General features: G+C 37.5%; 4 protein-coding genes across 6 annotated transcripts; 2 read left to right on the top strand and 2 right to left on the bottom strand.

Annotated features, from left to right (window-relative positions):
* Nucleotides 1–923: 923 nt before the first annotated feature.
* Nucleotides 924–2,824, top strand: LOC114746645 (uncharacterized). Its single transcript, XM_028934876.1, has 3 exons — nucleotides 924–1,208; nucleotides 1,329–1,418; nucleotides 2,175–2,824. Exon 3 carries the CDS (start codon nucleotides 2,225–2,227, stop codon nucleotides 2,822–2,824), a length of 600 nt encoding a protein of 199 aa, XP_028790709.1. The 5' UTR covers nucleotides 924–1,208; nucleotides 1,329–1,418; nucleotides 2,175–2,224.
* Nucleotides 2,825–4,194, top strand: LOC114746708 (uncharacterized). Of its 2 annotated transcripts, XM_028934977.1 has the most exons (4): nucleotides 2,825–3,161; nucleotides 3,270–3,429; nucleotides 3,528–3,607; nucleotides 3,683–4,194. In XM_028934977.1, exons 2-4 carry the CDS (start codon nucleotides 3,273–3,275, stop codon nucleotides 4,022–4,024), a joined length of 579 nt encoding a protein of 192 aa, XP_028790810.1. In that variant the 5' UTR covers nucleotides 2,825–3,161; nucleotides 3,270–3,272; the 3' UTR covers nucleotides 4,025–4,194. The 2 variants fall into 2 exon arrangements, with proteins under 2 accessions (XP_028790810.1, XP_028790809.1); XM_028934976.1 differs by having other exon boundaries at nucleotides 3,528–4,194.
* A 763-nt stretch (nucleotides 4,195–4,957) lies between these two features.
* Nucleotides 4,958–7,122, bottom strand: LOC114746647 (nascent polypeptide-associated complex subunit alpha-like protein 2). Its single transcript, XM_028934878.1, has 4 exons — nucleotides 6,969–7,122; nucleotides 6,767–6,872; nucleotides 5,511–5,629; nucleotides 4,958–5,422 (listed from the first exon to the last, which is right to left on the bottom strand). Exons 1-4 carry the CDS (start codon nucleotides 7,053–7,055, stop codon nucleotides 5,069–5,071), a joined length of 666 nt encoding a protein of 221 aa, XP_028790711.1. The 5' UTR covers nucleotides 7,056–7,122; the 3' UTR covers nucleotides 4,958–5,068.
* Nucleotides 7,123–8,464: 1,342 nt separating this feature from the next.
* LOC114746686 (protein DOWNY MILDEW RESISTANCE 6) lies at nucleotides 8,465–12,106 on the bottom strand. Of its 2 annotated transcripts, XM_028934944.1 has the most exons (5): nucleotides 12,036–12,106; nucleotides 11,748–11,955; nucleotides 11,409–11,656; nucleotides 8,924–9,248; nucleotides 8,465–8,809 (listed from the first exon to the last, which is right to left on the bottom strand). In XM_028934944.1, the coding sequence occupies exons 2-5, from the start codon at nucleotides 11,943–11,945 to the stop codon at nucleotides 8,564–8,566; spliced, it is 1,017 nt and encodes a 338-aa protein (XP_028790777.1). In that variant the 5' UTR covers nucleotides 11,946–11,955; nucleotides 12,036–12,106; the 3' UTR covers nucleotides 8,465–8,563. The 2 variants fall into 2 exon arrangements, with proteins under 2 accessions (XP_028790777.1, XP_028790776.1); XM_028934943.1 differs by having other exon boundaries at nucleotides 11,748–12,095.
* Between the last annotated feature and the right edge of the window lie 5,150 nt (nucleotides 12,107–17,256).

The following is a 17,256-nucleotide window of genomic DNA, read 5'->3' as shown; positions in this document are numbered from 1 at the left end:
ATTTAGAAAACAGCAAAACACGAATTCTCATTCAAATCATATCATGTGATTACATTGAATATCTAATTAGATATTTGGGAAGATCGCATAAAAAGACAGTTAAAATAAAAAAATTGTACACAGGAACTCATTCATAAAAATTGTTATCAAAACCCATACTATTATTATCAAAACTTATATTAATATTGTCACAGATTTCTATTTGTAATTTTTCTATTTTGACGGTCTTTTTTTATGATTCTTTCTAGATATTTCTCAGTGAATATTAGATCTCATCGATTATTTTAAAAATTTATATTAGTAATCATATTATTATCCTCACTTCATTATTTTCAAATAATTGACATGAGAATGAATTTTAACTGAAGAAGAGTAAAGAGTTTGAAATTATAACGTAAGGAGTTAAAAAGAAAAATACGTTAATTATTTTTTATGAATTTTGTTTTTACTTTTTGATGTCTTATTGTTTGTTATAAATTTTGTAATAATTAAAAAAAACAAAAAATTGGTTTCGAGGGCTCTTCTATAGATGGTTTGAGAAAAATAAATATTTCCTTTAAATATTGAATTTTGTATGGATTTTAAAAATGTATAAATAAAATTAGTTCAAAATATATTTTTTGAATTTACTGAATCGCAAAAAGTGCTCCTGATGTTCAGAGATGTTTTTAAAAATATATGTATACTGAGAGTAATATCCGCAGAGGATCAAAACTGTATAACTTTTTCGAATCCAAAAACTGCATATCCGTTTTTGTTTTTCGTTTGGTTAAGATCAAAACTTTGAGATGGGAATTCCACCCAAGCTATTCCCTTCTGAGGGTCACCTTTCTTTTAAATGTTGGCATAACATATTCTAGTTAGTGAGATGAATTTGTTGGAGGCATAAATTTTATTTTAATATTACTTCACTGCTCTTGGCTTGTTCAATCGATCATCTCAGGATCATGCGGGCTACGGATGGTACTTGGTCTTGCAAGGGCTGGCCATTTCATCTGCCATCTTCTCAAAGCTGTCCGCTTTTTCGCCGCCATTTTCTGCCTATGGTGCTTCAGTCCCATCTGTGGATTTCGCCGAATTTGAAGGGGCTAACGGTTATGATTCCTTTTCGAGGCCGCTCGGAGGATTGGATTCGGCGCCTTTCTCCGAGCCTTGTAGTCATGGATACTCTGGCTTTCCATTTACGGACCCTCGTGTTAGTTCTCCAGGTTTGGCTTCTTTAAGAATGCGTTTGCTTATCATCATAATTACTGCCGCGATAACAATAAACTAAGTGCTTTAGTCTTGAACTAATGATGGTATTTTCTTTTCACGATTTCCTACACTAGATTGGTCCTCTCTCAATACGAAGCCCCGCGAGATAGAGCATCCGTGTCAGAGTCCGAGCTCGGGGAATCAGTTTTTGGTTTTCAGCGAAGGTAACCAAGCTGTGTTTACCTCTATCCTTAATGACCTCTTGTTTAGGTTATTGGTGGCTCTATTATTTTTTTCCCGTTTTCTGTTCCTTTCCTTCTTTCTGTCTTGGAATATACAACAAAGGCTGCTGTGGTTCCTTTTTTTAAGCTGTCCTGTATATCCGTTACGTAATATGATTGTGGTCTTTATAATACGTAAATGGCTGTCCTTTTGCCAATCGTGGATTAAAATCACAAATCACCGCTGCGGCTGCGGTTTCAATTATATCTCATTATGAGTATGCCAATTAATGTTCAAATATGCATGCTGCCAGGAACTTCTTAAGTTGCTTCAATTTAATCTTCATTATTATGTCCATGGGTTTTGATCCTTTAGAGAGATAAAAGCGTAAGTAATTAAGGATAGGATTTTACGACCTTAAAAGCAAAGATAAATAAAATAACGTTACTTGATGACTGACTGATTTCAGCTATTAACCTTCTAAGACAACTATATTCTACCCAGCATCAAAATTACACACATCTCAAGATATATTGAGCTGGCATTGTGTGGTTTAGCCTTGTTTTTATGATTTTTTATGGGCACGCATATATTTATATATATAGATTAGTTGTATGTGTTGTGTTGTCAATTATGTCTGCATGCAGGACATGTTAAAGGCTTAAATGATCATGATGCTCTTGACAGTAACTGTTTTTCTAGATTAAAGGAGACTTCTCCCATACCATTTGCTAAACGCCCATTTTTCTCTGATTCAGGTCAATTCAACCGGCATTTAGATCTTGGACCCAACTCATCAAATAACGTAATGCTTTCCAATTGGAATGTCCCAGTATCCGAAGCAAGACCCAGAATTCCAAATTCTCGTGCGAATCTACATATCGATAATTTTTTGAATGCGGCAGATGAATGCAATCCCGCTGTTCTTTTTAAAAATCATGATGCTTTACATCCAGAGCTTATCGATAAGATTGAAGAGTGTCTCGAAGGCCCTAAAGATTTCCATGTTGAAATAGCAAAATATGGGAGAGAGTCTTGCGAAATTTCAAACATCAATAAAATGCGGAATGAAATTAGCAGCCAGGAAAAAGGTTTGACAGGCCTTGCTACGAAGTTGTCGGTATCAAACTCTGTGTCTCAAGAGTGCAATTCAGATGTTGTAGTGGATGATGGACGTTCTGATGTTGGGAAACAAGTAGAAGAAAAAAAATTTATGTCTCAAAACCAGAATTCATTCTGTCATTGCAAAGATGTTGGTTTTAATGTGAGTGAATGTTTAGAATGCAATTCGTCTCAGGAGGCAGAAAATGTTTCGTCTTCGCCTTCTTTTATAGCAGCTGCACCTGAAAAGGCATCAGCTAAAGTACCAGCTCCAAAAATAGACATTCAAATGCTGATTAAAATGTGATTTCTTTGATTCGATAATAATGCTCAGATAATTAAGTAGGCTTACTGACACTTGCGATTTGAGTTCATGTTGTATGATATTTCATACTTCATATTTTATTTAAGCACTAGGTGCTTTTCTTATATTTGTGCTAGTTATTTGAATAGTCTTACATTACAATGTCTGTATGTCTTCATGATGAGGATTCTTCAGAGCTCGAGTGTTAAGGATCCCGCATGAGTAAGGTAGGAGCAGAGCGCGCTAATGTTAAGCAAGGTAAAGAACGTGGGATGATTTCAGATTCCCCTTGCATCAGTGGTGATTATACAGAAATGGAGAAGTAGATAACGTGACTAAGGTGCATTTATACATAGTATTTTGTGTTGTTTTAGTACTGATAACAAATATTCTTCTTCTTTTTTGATAAACACTATTAACAAATATTAATTTTGTTTCATTATAACAGGCTATGAAGAGGATTCTTGGTGAAAATTTCCGTGACGAAGAGGAACCAGTATCACATATTCTGCTGTACAAGAGTTTATGGCTTGAGGCTGAAGCTCAATTACGTTCCCTCATTTATAGAGCTCGCTTTGAATTGGAAAAATATTCATCTAAGCATGGAGGTTAGCATATCTTCTTTGGTTCCATTTGTTAACTATTCGGATAAATTACTTTTTTGACTTGTTATAAAGCTAATATCTATCTGTTTTCTCTTTATTAGATAATGATTCAGTTCAGGGAGAGCAATCAAAAACAAAGGCGGATTTTGAGTTAAGCTCATATCAGAATTCTGTAAACAGTGTGAGCAATTCTCATTCTCCTAAGCATATATCAGCCCTACATGGTGTCAATTTAACGGAACCATCTGGCTTAAAGGTGTCTCCCAATCACAGCGTGGATAGCTTCAATATTGCCAGTCAGGAGTACTTGTCACGTTCCATGGATTCTCATGCTCGTGACACGGCACTCATATTAGCATTAGAAGGAACAGAAAGTCTAAAGGCTCAGAACCCAAATGAAACTTGTGCATCGGAGAGTTTAAGTTTGACGGACGATAAGAAACCTGAGACGCGGGACAGCTCCGATGCTGATGTGAAGGAGTCTGATTTGGTTTTGGAGGATAATCAAGAAATCCAACTTAGCTCCTGTCAAAGGTTTGACAATGGGCTTGTTACCGATGATTCTGATGATTTGACATCAGACTGGGAAGTTGTTTAAGAGGAGCATTAAATGACTAGATGAGTTCTTTGACCTAGATATTTTAGCATTATGAGTAGCGGACATATGCCTATGACGGAATTTGTGCTCAAGGTAGATGTTTCCTTGGACATAAATATGATTTATTTGAGTTTTTGATTTGTTGTATATTTTAATTATTTTCTCTGATTCGGTGAGTTGTTATATATATTACATGCATGGTCCCATAGATGTGCGGTAGCGGATAATATTGCAAGCAGCACAAATGTGAGTCGTTAATTTAAATGTGGATAACCTTACAAGTAACACAATTGTGAGTCGTTAATTTACAATCGAGAAATGCGATTCATTACAAGCAGCAAATGTTTAAATAAATACATATTGTACCAAAAATTATTTTAATTTTTTTTTGGGGGCTTAATCTGCCTATTTTTTAATACACACTGGCATGAATTTTCCCGCTTTGGAAGACGTGACTCTGTTCTCTGTCCTTTTATTTGCCGTGACTTGTTTATTTAACGGAAAATTTCATTTTCATCAACCAAAAAAAAAAAAAATCCATAACCCACAATGGAAGACGAAATTGAATTAGGTTTGATGCGGTTAATATTTTTACTTGGTAAAATAGATCATTAAGCTTGGTAGAATATTTATGGCGAATTGCATCCAGCCCCATGGGACGGAGGATAGAAAAGCTGGATTATTTCTCAGCTACACCCTACAAGAAAGAAATTCGCAGTTTTCCAAAATTAATTAAATAATAATGATTGAAAAACGTTGCTGGCTCGCCCTTTTTTTTTTTTTTACTTTTCCCATTTTTACAACTGCAATGGGACGGGGTCCGAATTAAAATGGATTTGAATGATAAGTTTAGATGAGACTTAATAAACTGATTTTAACAACATCTAACGGATAATAAAATTGTCTCCCAAATATTTTGAGCGCTCAACAAAATTATACAAAAAATTATAAAACCAACCATACCAATAGTTAACACGGTAAGCGCCGAGGGAACTTAGGGATGGAAAAACGTCAGAAAAACACGAACACAGCATAAGGCGCTGATTAAGTAGTGAGTTCCATAATAGCACCAACGATGTCTCCGTTGTGAGTCTTGAGAGCCTTGACGGCCTTGCTTCTCGAAACCCCAGCCTGCGTCATGACCAATTCAATGTCACGAGGCTCCACTCCCGTTTCATCAACCTCTTCTTCTTCCTCATCAGGCTGTGCTCCTGCATCAGCTGCCGCAGCAGCATCTGGTTTTGCCACCACTGATCCCATGTCTGGCATCCTGAACTGCTGAGCAGCTTGTGTCTGCAACTGTGAGCTCAAGTCCTCTATTTTGGCTTCCCCAAATATGACATAGGTCTCTGAGTTTGGACTCTTGAACACGTCAGGCTTTGAGATGAAAAAAAGAACCTGAGCCACCAAATAAATTATTTTGTGAGGTCCCATCCACAAGACCAGATGCATCATCACCCACACAGCAAGTTAGATGATGGCTTACGTTTTTCGTTCTCTTGATTGTGACCCTGCTGACACCAGTAACAGGCTTCAGTCCCAGCTTCAACATGGCTTTCCTACTCTTCTTCTCACTTCTGCTTTGCTTTGAACCCTCAGTAGCACCTGCATCTCAAAGTCCAATAAGAGATTGATTCAACAGGAGCAAAGACAAATATTAAAAAGCCCGGGTGCATCGAATCCTAAATACTCCTCCGGTCCTTATTATAAGACCCAATTTGACTTTTTATTTGGTCCTAATTATAAGACCCAATCCATTTTGTCTCTTATATTTATGCATTTTTTTCCAAGATAATCCTTTTAATAATGATAGTTTTAGCCAATATACTTAATTAGCAAGGATATTTTAGGAATGACAACACTTATTTATTATAAATAACCAACTTAACTTACTTCTTTAATCTCCTCAAATAAGTCAATTGGGTCTTATAATTAGGACCGGAGGAGTATAACAAATAGTGGCTGGAGAACAAACGAACAAAGTTCACAACACAACAACCAACAACAATTAAACGGCCTATTAATCCATCAAAGTTATCTTCTTGTCCATAGTGTCAATACAGTTATACAGATCATATGACTTCCTTCAACACCACCGGTACTAATTTAGAACAGCATAAAAATCATGAGGACAGAAAAGTAGCAGATGAATATCATCAGCTCATAAATTAAATGATCATGTAACCAAAGTTAAGACTTAAGCGCTACCTGGAGCTAACTAGACAACAATCCAGATCATATCCACTTAGCACCTAATACAAGCATACGCAACATTACTGAACCAGGTGCCTTAAGCTACAAATTTGCAGCTCAAAATCATCTATGCTTTTTCTTGCATCCTACAGGATTCAGAAAACCAATGGGATAAAAGTTTGTGCCTAATCATTATGAATATAGCATTATCAGTATGTGCGCGAAAGTTGCGATTGATCATCACAATCTAATCACATAACTAAGAACAGCTTGGTTACAGTTCCGATACGAATTCAAGTTTCGCACAGAGCACCCAAAAACCAGCTTCCAGTATTATTTTATTGCTGGTGTTATTATAAGAGTGTAATACTATTCACCGTTCAGGGGAAAAAACAGAGCAGCAGTGGAGAATTACAAATCAGTTCAATATCTACAGTAAACATGAAACACCAGCACAAATAGGCAGTAAGCATCGATGAAATAAAAACCCAGAACACTGTGAAAGGGAGGAAGGACCCAAAAAAAGAAAGACGAATAACAAGCGAAGACCTTGAGCACCATCTTCCTTGTCATCCTCGTCTTCGTCGTCGTCCTCATCATCGTCTTCGTCTTTGTCGTCGTCCTTCACATCCTCGACAACAGGAGCATCGTCATCCTGGGGAAACAGATCACACACGGAAATGAGAGACTACGACGAGAAATGAACACAGAAGAGCGGATAAAGGGAAACTGAAACTAAGCCGAATAGGACCTTGGGTTCATGGTTCTTCTTCTGAATCTCCTCGGCCGATAGAAGCTGTTCATCGGCAGCGGCCTCAACAACGGGACCTGGCGACATAGCGTCTTCGAAACGGCGGTCGATAGGGATGGCACTCTCAGACGAAAACTCCTCTTCGGGATTTTGGGTTTTATGTTTTATCTGACGTCAAGACGTTTTATTGCTTATTGGCGGCAAAGTTGGGCCGTTCATTAACCCAGTCTAAAAAAGCTCGCAACTCTTTGGGCTTTATTAGAGTCCATATATTTGGCTTTGTTGGGTCATATGGGCCGTTACTCCAAAATGTTTTAGCAACCCCGGACAAGGTTCATTTTTTCGGTGATAGATCTGGATAAGGTTCTGTGTGGGAGAAAAGCACTCTGGACGCGGTTCATGGAGGGGGGGGGTAGGGGGGAATCAAAAACAGGGATTTGGGGCTCATTCTTTTCTTTCTTTTTTTTTCCCCTAAAGCATAGATATCCTCCTATTGTAAGTAATTTTATTCAAGGCACTATCGGACACGAAATGTGAACGTCTCTCCGAGCGGAGATTTGAATCTTAATTCACACGTTATGAGAAACTAGCTCATTCCGCTAGACCTAACCCCTGTTGGTTCATTCTTGAAGGACTTGTCACATGTTGCCTAAAAACCTTAAGAAGGTTTCCCCTACCTAGCAAAAAGAGGGGGGAAAATCTCAAAAAAGGTTCTTAAATACATAGATTTGAATCTTTAATATCAACCCATGCTTTATCATATCTTTATTATTTGAGCTAACTTGAAAATCACACTGATATTTTGGCCTGAAAAAAACCAGATTGATGTCAAATTCCATTCAGGGAAGGGAGATAGGCAGCCTTCCCATGGATTAAGGAATGCGTTTTCTCCAAAGAGAGGAAATAATGTACCGCTAATTTTATGGCAGGTTATATAGCATTCTGATCATTTGTCCATTCTCTATTTAAAATATCTTAATTTTTTTAGAAATATTACTGTGTTTATGTAATAAATGTTGCTTCTCTTGAAAACACTAGCCTTTTATTTTATGTTAGTCTGGTCCATTGATAATGTGAGGCATTCATCTCCCTCTCTCTCTGTCTCTGAGCGGCCATCGAGAGGCATTCACGTTATTTCATTAGTCCTGACCGATTCTGATCGTCTTATCAATAATTTAATTTCATCGCCTCGAGTAATTTCTTGATTGCTTTATATCAAACTCCCTCATTGAAGTGAAATAATTTTTCTTACCTATCAAACCATTGTGGCATCGTCAACGCAAAAATAATCTTTTTAAAAAGAACCACTTCTCGCTTTCACTCTTCTTTTTCGTCTTCCCAGAAACAAGCGGCTCTGTCTTACCAAACACGGAACTCAAGGCATTGCCTCCTTTGATGATCATTTCAACAACTGCTTACTGCCCTGCATTTAGAAATCCGCGGCAGTACATACAACTGACCAGATTCAATATGGGAACATAAAAATAATGTTTAAACGGCCATCACTCCACTTCTCCCATAAAACACACACACACACACACACCCTACCAAGAAGTTTTATGTTACATAGAAATTGAGGGAATGAGAGGACACAGTTACTGGTTCCTGAAGAGCTCCAGGCAGTGATCTTGATCCAGGTTCCTGCTCCAGAACTTGTTATAATATTCGGCATAGGTGAAGGCCCTGTATATGGGTTCTGATCCATTTTGCGTCAACTGCTCGGCGGGACCGATCAATGCCTCATTAGATGGGCACAGAAACGAAGCCACTGAAAGCCTGGGCTTCTCCGCGTTCACAACAGCCCGGTGCCACACGCTCTTATAAACTCCATTACTCAGCGCCTGATGCAACCACTCCACAATAAGCGAAACAACATGAAAAGCCTCGCAAGTGAAATAGAGATGAATATATACATATATATATATATGCGCGTGTGTGTATTTATATGTATATACCTGGAGCTGATCGCCGATGTTGATGACGAAAGCATGAGGGTGGGGATTAACGGCGAGCCACCGGCGGTCTTTGAGGACCTGGAGGCCGGCGACTTGGAGGTCCTGGAGGAGGATAGTGAGGGCGTTGGGGTCAGTGTGACCCGGCAAGCCGTAGGTGAGGTCGGGTTGAGGGCATGCGGGATAGTAGTTGACGGCCATGTGCTGCCCTTGATCTCCCAGCACCTCCTTGATGTGATCCTTGCGCAGTCCCAGGCTCTCCCCTATGTCCTCTTCTATTCTCATGCCCAGTGCCCTCACTTCCAGGCAGTATCTTCTCACTATTTCCCTGTTCATGCCACGTCACATTCCTCCTGCTCAGTCACCCGCATATTAAATGTTTGCTATGCCTAGAGTTGGGTATTTGTGGTTCCTTTTAATTTGGGCCGAATGCTTTCAGCCCCCCATGTTTTACGTAGTTTCTTTCTTTCAATTTGGGCTTCTACTCCGATGTTTCGTGCAAAGGGGGGAAAAAAACCAAACAAACAAACAAGTAAAAGGATGGCTTCAAACTTCAACGCACAAAAGTCAAGATATGCTACTAAGGTTAGAAGCAAATGGCAATTAAATAATAAGAACATGATGGCCCGAATTAAAAAAAGGCAGGTTGAAGCCCCACACCTCGGACAACTAGGGGAGCCATGTGCGCTTGTTGCGGAATTAAGATGTGGACAATTAGTGGGTTATTTATAAGTGGAGATGCGGGTGCTGTGGGGGGCTCTAAGAATGAGAAGATGATGAGAGCAGGGGGAAATGGGATGACGTCAACGCGGAGGGGAGGGGTGACGTAAGCCTGCACGCCTGCCAACTTTGTCGTCTTCCCTTGATAGCCTGGTCTCCAGTCGCAACCCTCACGCTTCCCTGTTCTGGTCCCCACCAATGACCCCGCTCATCACCTAGCCGCTCCAAAATAGATGTCTCTGGGTATTATTTTTTATTTCGATTTAATTTTCTCGAAGCAGGAGAAGACGTCCTCATTATTGCACTGTGCTTGGAGAAATACAGCCAATACAGTAAAACAAAATCAAAGACGATCTATAGCATAATGTGAGTAGTACAGCCAAAACGTTAGGCGGTGACTGGTGCTTGAAAACGACGAAAACAGAGCTTGCAATTTTAACCCTCAATACGACAACGCAGAACGCTTCCATCGTTGGCTCCATGGGAACCCCTCCCCTTCTGCTTTATTATTACAGTGTTTTAAGAATTGCAAGCATCAGAGCCAGCAACCAAACTTGGTCACCCTTGATGTTAATTAATTCGAACTGCTACGCGCCGACTCCCTCACTGCGATGTCTCTCTGAGCAACTGACAATTCCGCCTTAAGAATCGCAGTTGCGCACATGGCAAAGGATCCTAAGTTGGATGCAAAAGTCAATTACTGGTTTTCTTTAGTTTCTTATGCTATTCTTGTTAAGACTTAACCCAACACCATTTCCCATTCCAGGTCCCTGCTCCCACCCTTGTACTACTTCTATTTTAAGTCCCGAAGAAGACAGACGTCCAAATGGAACATGTTGATGAAATTCTTGGAGAAACATTTGGCGCTTCTGCCCATTATAACGAGAGGAGTGTGATCCAATTCACCCCATGCTTAACAATAATTCTCCTTTGCACCGTGCCATCACGAAGGAAGACTAAATTATCTCCTAGGGCCATCTACTCAAGTACTCAACAATACTTAAACACCTAATAAAACTGTTGAGAAAAGATATTTTACATTATTCTTTTTAAAAATAATTAAAAAAAGAAATATTAAATTGACCATAAAAATATTATAGGCAATTTTTGTACAAGGCGCGTATCCGTATGTATAGAATCTAAAAAACGAGCCAATAGTATTTATACTCTATTTTAAAAACTATGATTTTTAAATAGAGATTTTAAGAATGTGTCAGAGAATGTTCTGAAATATGATGACAAGCAAACAATCTTGTGAGTGGATGGAAGATACTCAAAGTGGTCCCAATTATTAAAGTAACATTCTTAATTTCATTTTCCAAAACTCAGGTGTTACAATTAACATACGAGTGACAGGATTCAAAACATAGTGATTGTCCTCATGATTGCAAAAGGTGATGCATTTTAATTAAAAGGAAAAGGGAGAATCAAGTGTGATGATTCATTATCAAAGCATGAGAAAGTTGAAAAGATGCCACACAAGACAAAAGAACAGTCACACATGCTGATTGTTGAGGGCAGAGACAGAATTATGTTGAAGGTTGGAGACTCGCTTGGGTAGGTAGTTCAAGGGAATCTGTTTCCCAAGATTCAGACTGATGCCGCTGTTCTGAACTTTTCAAGCTTTTGCTTGCCTTGTTGTTCAAAATAGAGGGAGAGACTTGCTTGAAAGAAGGCTTATTAGAAGGGTCACACGTGCTTATTGGTTAATTAAGTTTAAGAGAGAGAGAATGATAGAAATTAGAATAGAGAGAGATAGATGACTTACTTGAAGGAAGGAGGGTTGGAAGGCCACTCGGGCAGATACTCGTCCAGAGGGTGACAATGGAGCCTTAGGTAGTCTCTCCAGTTATGGACCTTCTCCTTCTTCACATTAAAACTCGTTGACAATCTCATTGTTTTTGACGGATCATCTGAGTACAGCTTCATCTTCTCCTCCACCGGCAGCTTGAAGAACTCATATGCCACTTCTAACATATTGTTCACAACTTCTCCAGGCACCCCGTGATTAATCACCTGCATAACATATATACACACCATCCAAATTTGTGGTGAGATCAGAAAACGTGACCAACATGATTTGTCTATGGTACTAGTTGAAGAAGACCTGAAAAAATCCATAGGATTTGCAGGCCTCGCGAATTTGAAGAAGAAGAAGAGCTCTGTCGGGAGAAGCAAGGTCGATGATGGGAACATCTTCGCAGGTGGAAACATCGGACAGGCGAGGTCGGTCGGATTCTGGTCGGACGTAACTGGCCGGCAAGGTGGAGAAGGGGGCTCCGGAGGACAGCACCTTGGTCTCCATAATTTAGAGGTTGGGAAATATAAAAATTGAATCTTTGGAGGTGGGTTGGGAAGGGGGTCAAAAACCAAAAGCAAAGAAAAAAGCAAGAACCTAATAGCCCCGCTGCTCTGCGTACAAGTAGGAAGTGGGAACTAGGGACAGAGGATCAGCTGCCTGGGCGGAGATGAGCTCCCAAGATCAGCATGCACATTTTTATAAACATGACACCATTAACGCCCTTGGGTCAAGCTTTTTTTTCCCATTGACTTCTGCAGTGGAGCTCTTAACAGGTGTTCAATTTTTATTAGGTGCATATTGTTTAACACTGCGCGACGCACATTAACACTGCTAAACAGATTAAAATTAAAAATAAATATGAATATTTAAATTATAGTCTTTTAAAAGAGAATTATAATAAAATCCCAAGAAAAAAATTAATTACAAAATAAGTCTCAAAAGTTGTCATTTCCTAACTCTTTATTAATGGTGTATATTTGAATTATTTTCTATCAGGGTAATAGTTTTCAAAACAGATAACCATAATGAATATATTACTGTCTCCGATCCTTAATATAAGAGCTAATTAATCAATTTGAGCAAATTAATAAAGTTTGCTGAGTTAGTTATTTGCAATAAATATGTATTGTCTTTTCTATAATACTTTTATTAATTATATGTATTAGCTAGAACCACCATTTGATTAAATATTTAACATGTGCAGCTACTACAATAATTAATTTGAAAACTGGATAAATATAATAAGCAAAGTGAATTGCTCTTTTATATTTAGAATCAAATTGAATGTCAAACTAGTTCTTATATTAAAAATTGAAACTAGTATTCTAGAAAAACTAACCCACTTTTTTTTTATTAAAAAAAGAACTTGGTAAATTTTCTTAATTTATGCAAACTAGTTATTTGATTTACATGTTTAGTATTGGTAAAATTATTTTTCCGTTTTTTTGACAAACCATGTTTTATTCAAAACTAGACTTTGGATTCAGGCAAAATTGGGATCTAATTTAGTTTTTTGTTTTTTAATTTACACATACTGAAATCCAACATTTCACATTTAAGTGATCGCATCGCTCCTGACTACAACAAATATACATTCCTCTCTGGAATAAATGCAATGTATTGCCCATCACTGTCCTGTGTATGATGCATATTTCGGCCTAAAGAAGTGGGCATGTGAAAGAAATGCTGAAAATGAAAAACAATGCCAATCAAACTCTGATTCAAACTCTTTTGGCATCCGTGGATCGCCACCTTAAATTTGTTTTAATTAGTATTTTGGTTCGCCACATGGGGATCGCGGGCCTACCACGTTAATGAGTCAGATACAGATACAGAAATTTTTTTTAAGAGTGTCTATTATAAATTAGATAATTAAACAGCATGCTTCAGAACATAGCAATGCAAAATATCTTGTTACTAAGGGGGTGTTTGACAAAATCAAAACCTAGGTTTTAGAATCACTTTTCCGCAAAACGAGGTAACCTCCTTCACATATTTACTTCGTAATCCGTAAAAGCACTTCTGAAACCATGGTTTGGTTTCTATCCAAACACCCCCTAAAAATCGTCATTTATGATTGCTTGCACTTTTCCCTTTTCAAAGGAGAGAATGCCAATTTTATTGCCGGAACAGGATTCCTTCCTGCTCACACTTCAAAATGTACTCAGATTTATGTATTTTTTTTATAAAAAAAAAGATTCCTCTGAATTTTAAATATATCATCGTGCATTGTATCGTCCTCTGGTAATAATTATGGAGCACTAGCAGCCGTCCAAGATAAAATAAGTTGACCAGTCGTTGAGCCGTTTATCGGTCTGAGTGGGTAATGGAGGAAGGTAACGCTGTGTGAAATAATGAGAAGAGTGAGTAAAGAAGGGGTCGAAAGAGAGGAGACAGGGAAAGGATAAGATGGGGGAAATGAGTGGTGAAGAGGATATGAAATGGGGGAGGGAGGTGGCCTTTTCTGGGAATAAATAGAGTGGAGCCATTTTCATTCAATGTGCGTTGTGGTTCCTATTCGTCAGACGGTGTACGCTTCACACAATGCCCACTCCCAATTCCCTCTCCAACCTTCCACCCTTTCACTTCTTTCTTGCTCCTCCCATCATTGTGCCGTGCTCCCTTTTCTCATCATTTTCATTCCTCGATGTTAATGTCACCCTTTTTTTTTTTTTTTTTCCAATCACGGAACTATTTAATTTTTAACCACTTACTCGCACACGTGAAAAAAAAAATCCAGTTAAATTATCTCTGGACAAATTATGTAAGTATTCTGATATACTCATCTGATCCTAAATATAAAACCCTTATACCCACTTGTATAAGGGTCATATATTTAAGATCGGAGGAGTATTACTTCTATTTTTTAATATAAAAGCTGATTTGACTTTTATTTTGGTTTTAAATGAGACTTCAATCCACTTCATCTCTCATATTTATCAATTTTTTCATAAGGTAGTCTTTGTAATAATAGTTGTTTTGACTAATACACTTGATTAATAAGAATATTTTAAAAAACACAGTACGTATTTATTACAAATAAGTAATTTAACTAATGTTTTTAATTTATTTAAATTAATTAATTAATTTTTATATTAAATAGCAGAGTTAATATGCTGTGAAAGGATATATGATATGAAGTAATTCAAAGTGACAAAATCCATGCAAATTGTCAGCGTTGAGTCGATTGCAATCACAGTTGGCGGAACTTTTTGGATTCGGTATTGATTTTGATTCCATGACGCATCAAACAATTGAAAACAGCCAAACATGAAGAGACTGTAAGAACTTCCAGGAAAAGAAAAAAATGACATCTTTTTCAACATCAAACGTACTCCATCCATCTATTCGTCTTATTAATCACGCTCATGTCGTTGCATCCGTATTTTGACATTTTCAAAAACTCAGCACCTGTCTAATACGACGAATAAACTAAAATAAGAAATAGAAAACGAAATGCATTTTGTGTTTTCAGTAGACACGCGATCGAAGCAAATATGATTTTTTAGTTAACTAATTTGAATTGATAAAAAAATTTACTAAGTTAATTATTTATAATAAATATTATTTTTTTAAAAATATCTTCATTAATCATACGTATTAGCTAAAAGTAGTAAAATACTATTTGATAGAATATTTAATATGTGCAATTATTATAATGAATATTTTGAAAAAAATAAATAAATATAAAAAACAAAGTAGATTGAGATATTATATTTAGGACAAAATTAAATGTCCAACTAATTTTTATATTAATGATAGTTGATATAAGATTTTTTTATAGTTTCTCTCAAGCATTTTATCACAGTAAATTAATGCATCTTATATGGTTCGGGTCATCACCTTCAGCCATGGCATCTGACTCGGATCCGAGTTTAGACTTTTTACGGTGGAGATGGACCAGCCTTGGATGCCAAATCCCCGTGCCCAAGTCGTAACCCATCATAGCTAGCCCTCTCTTTTAATTAACACCACACTTTTTCTTCTTCCCCCCCCCCCCCCCGGCTGCACGGTTGTTTGGGAAATAATTTCTCCATGGTGCAACTTGGCACAAACGAGTGCGCAGATTTTGCGTGATGTGTAAAATTTGATACATAAATCGCATTGTTTATGATTCAAAAAGATATGATATATCAGCTAGCGAATTTTACACATGATATAAACACACAACCTCGCTCACAATTGCATCTTAATTTCAAACGTTAATTTTAATTCACTTTATTTCTCCAGATAAACATTTTTCCTATGTTATCCCATGTATATTTTTTCTTAGTTAATTGCCCAAACAAGGTTTTTCCTATTTGGCAGAAAAGGGGGGGATATTTTAGACCAAGTCATGCGCGTCCTTTGAGTAATTATAATTCATAAACTCAATTAACTGTCTAGTATCAGGAAACTCACGGGCAGAATCCAACCACGCAGCCAACAAGAATGCCCTCGTGACCCAACCACCACGACTTACCAGCCTTTTCTGAGTTTCCCCCAGACTTTCATGTCCGTTTTTATTTGCAGAGGAGGCTAATAAAAGGATCCCCACCCTTCACGCCTCGGTCAGTCGCTTTTCAGACGTTGTTCTCTCGTTTGAAGATGTTGTCTGCTCACGGGGGCATACTTTCTCTCTGGTCTTACAAGTAATCAAATCATATAGATTATTAATTAACTAGAATCGTAGTTTCAAAAATATCCACTAGATGTGTTTACAGAGCAAGAGAATCAATTAATTTTTACTGTTGTGTAAGACAACGTTTTTTTTTTTTTCATATTTTAATCTCGCACGGTACAAGATAATTTATAATAACTTAATTCAAACCACATATCATAAGTAGGAAGAGATTATCCTCAAAATTGTGTATCATATAAGATTGAGAAGAATACTGCCCCCTCTTATGCATAAATGACCTCTACTATATCTCATAATAACTATGACGACGCTTTACAATCCACTGTCCCCCTTTGAAATTAAAATTAAATAAGTTTCGCGCTTATTCATAGTAAGGACATGTTTTGAAAAGTTTTCAATTTTTCTACATCAATATTGAATAGGAAAAAAATTATACTAATAAATAAGGAATGTAATAATCTATTATTTAAATGTTGTTTGTTTGATAAACCCCCATAATTACTTTTTTTCCTTATTAAAAAAAAAAAAGAAGCTCTTTTACAACACTTTGATAGAATTTCCTTTATATGCTTGCGTCGTACAGCACAAAATCATTCAAAATAAAGTAATTCAAACAGCACCGTACAAATAATAGGAAAGAGAACACTCACTTGTGCGGGGAAGTTATTAATCATTAATCCTTCAATCAGATCATCATCAACAGGAGAGGAAAAGAAATGCTCACTGAAATGCTTGTTTAATTTAGAACATATGCATCAGCAGTGGCGGAATCGTGCAAGCAAGAACAAATCTACAAGACCAAGCGACCAGGGCCCCCCCGGGGGGAAACCACAAAAATGAAAAAATCATCGTGGCATCCATCCATCTCGTCCTCATAAAATAGAATAAAATGTTGTTGATGCGTGAAATCTGACACACAATGCGTGATGTCATTCTCAGAAACATGCTGCTTCTCATCGTTGTTAATTCACATTTCACGCTTGGCATGCAATTCGGGGTTTGGTTTGTAATTGAATTCAACGTCGCACCTATTTAATAACTTCACATCCTTTTCCAAACCGTCATGCCTGCCCATTTCCTTGCTGCTATTCACTCGTGAAGGTTGAAGAGACAGAGACTTGAAGCCACCGCTACTTGTCTGTTCAAATCTTTTATCAGCCTCTCTGGAAAAGCTTTTTGGGAGGTAAAAGTCAA

The sequence above is a fragment of the Neltuma alba genome, unplaced genomic scaffold (genome assembly GCF_004799145.2).
Source record: "Neltuma alba isolate B1F8T4 unplaced genomic scaffold, ASM479914v2 tig00005084_pilon, whole genome shotgun sequence".
NCBI classification, from domain to species: Eukaryota; Viridiplantae; Streptophyta; class Magnoliopsida; order Fabales; family Fabaceae; genus Neltuma; species Neltuma alba.
This window is presented reverse-complemented; position numbering and strand designations above follow the sequence as displayed.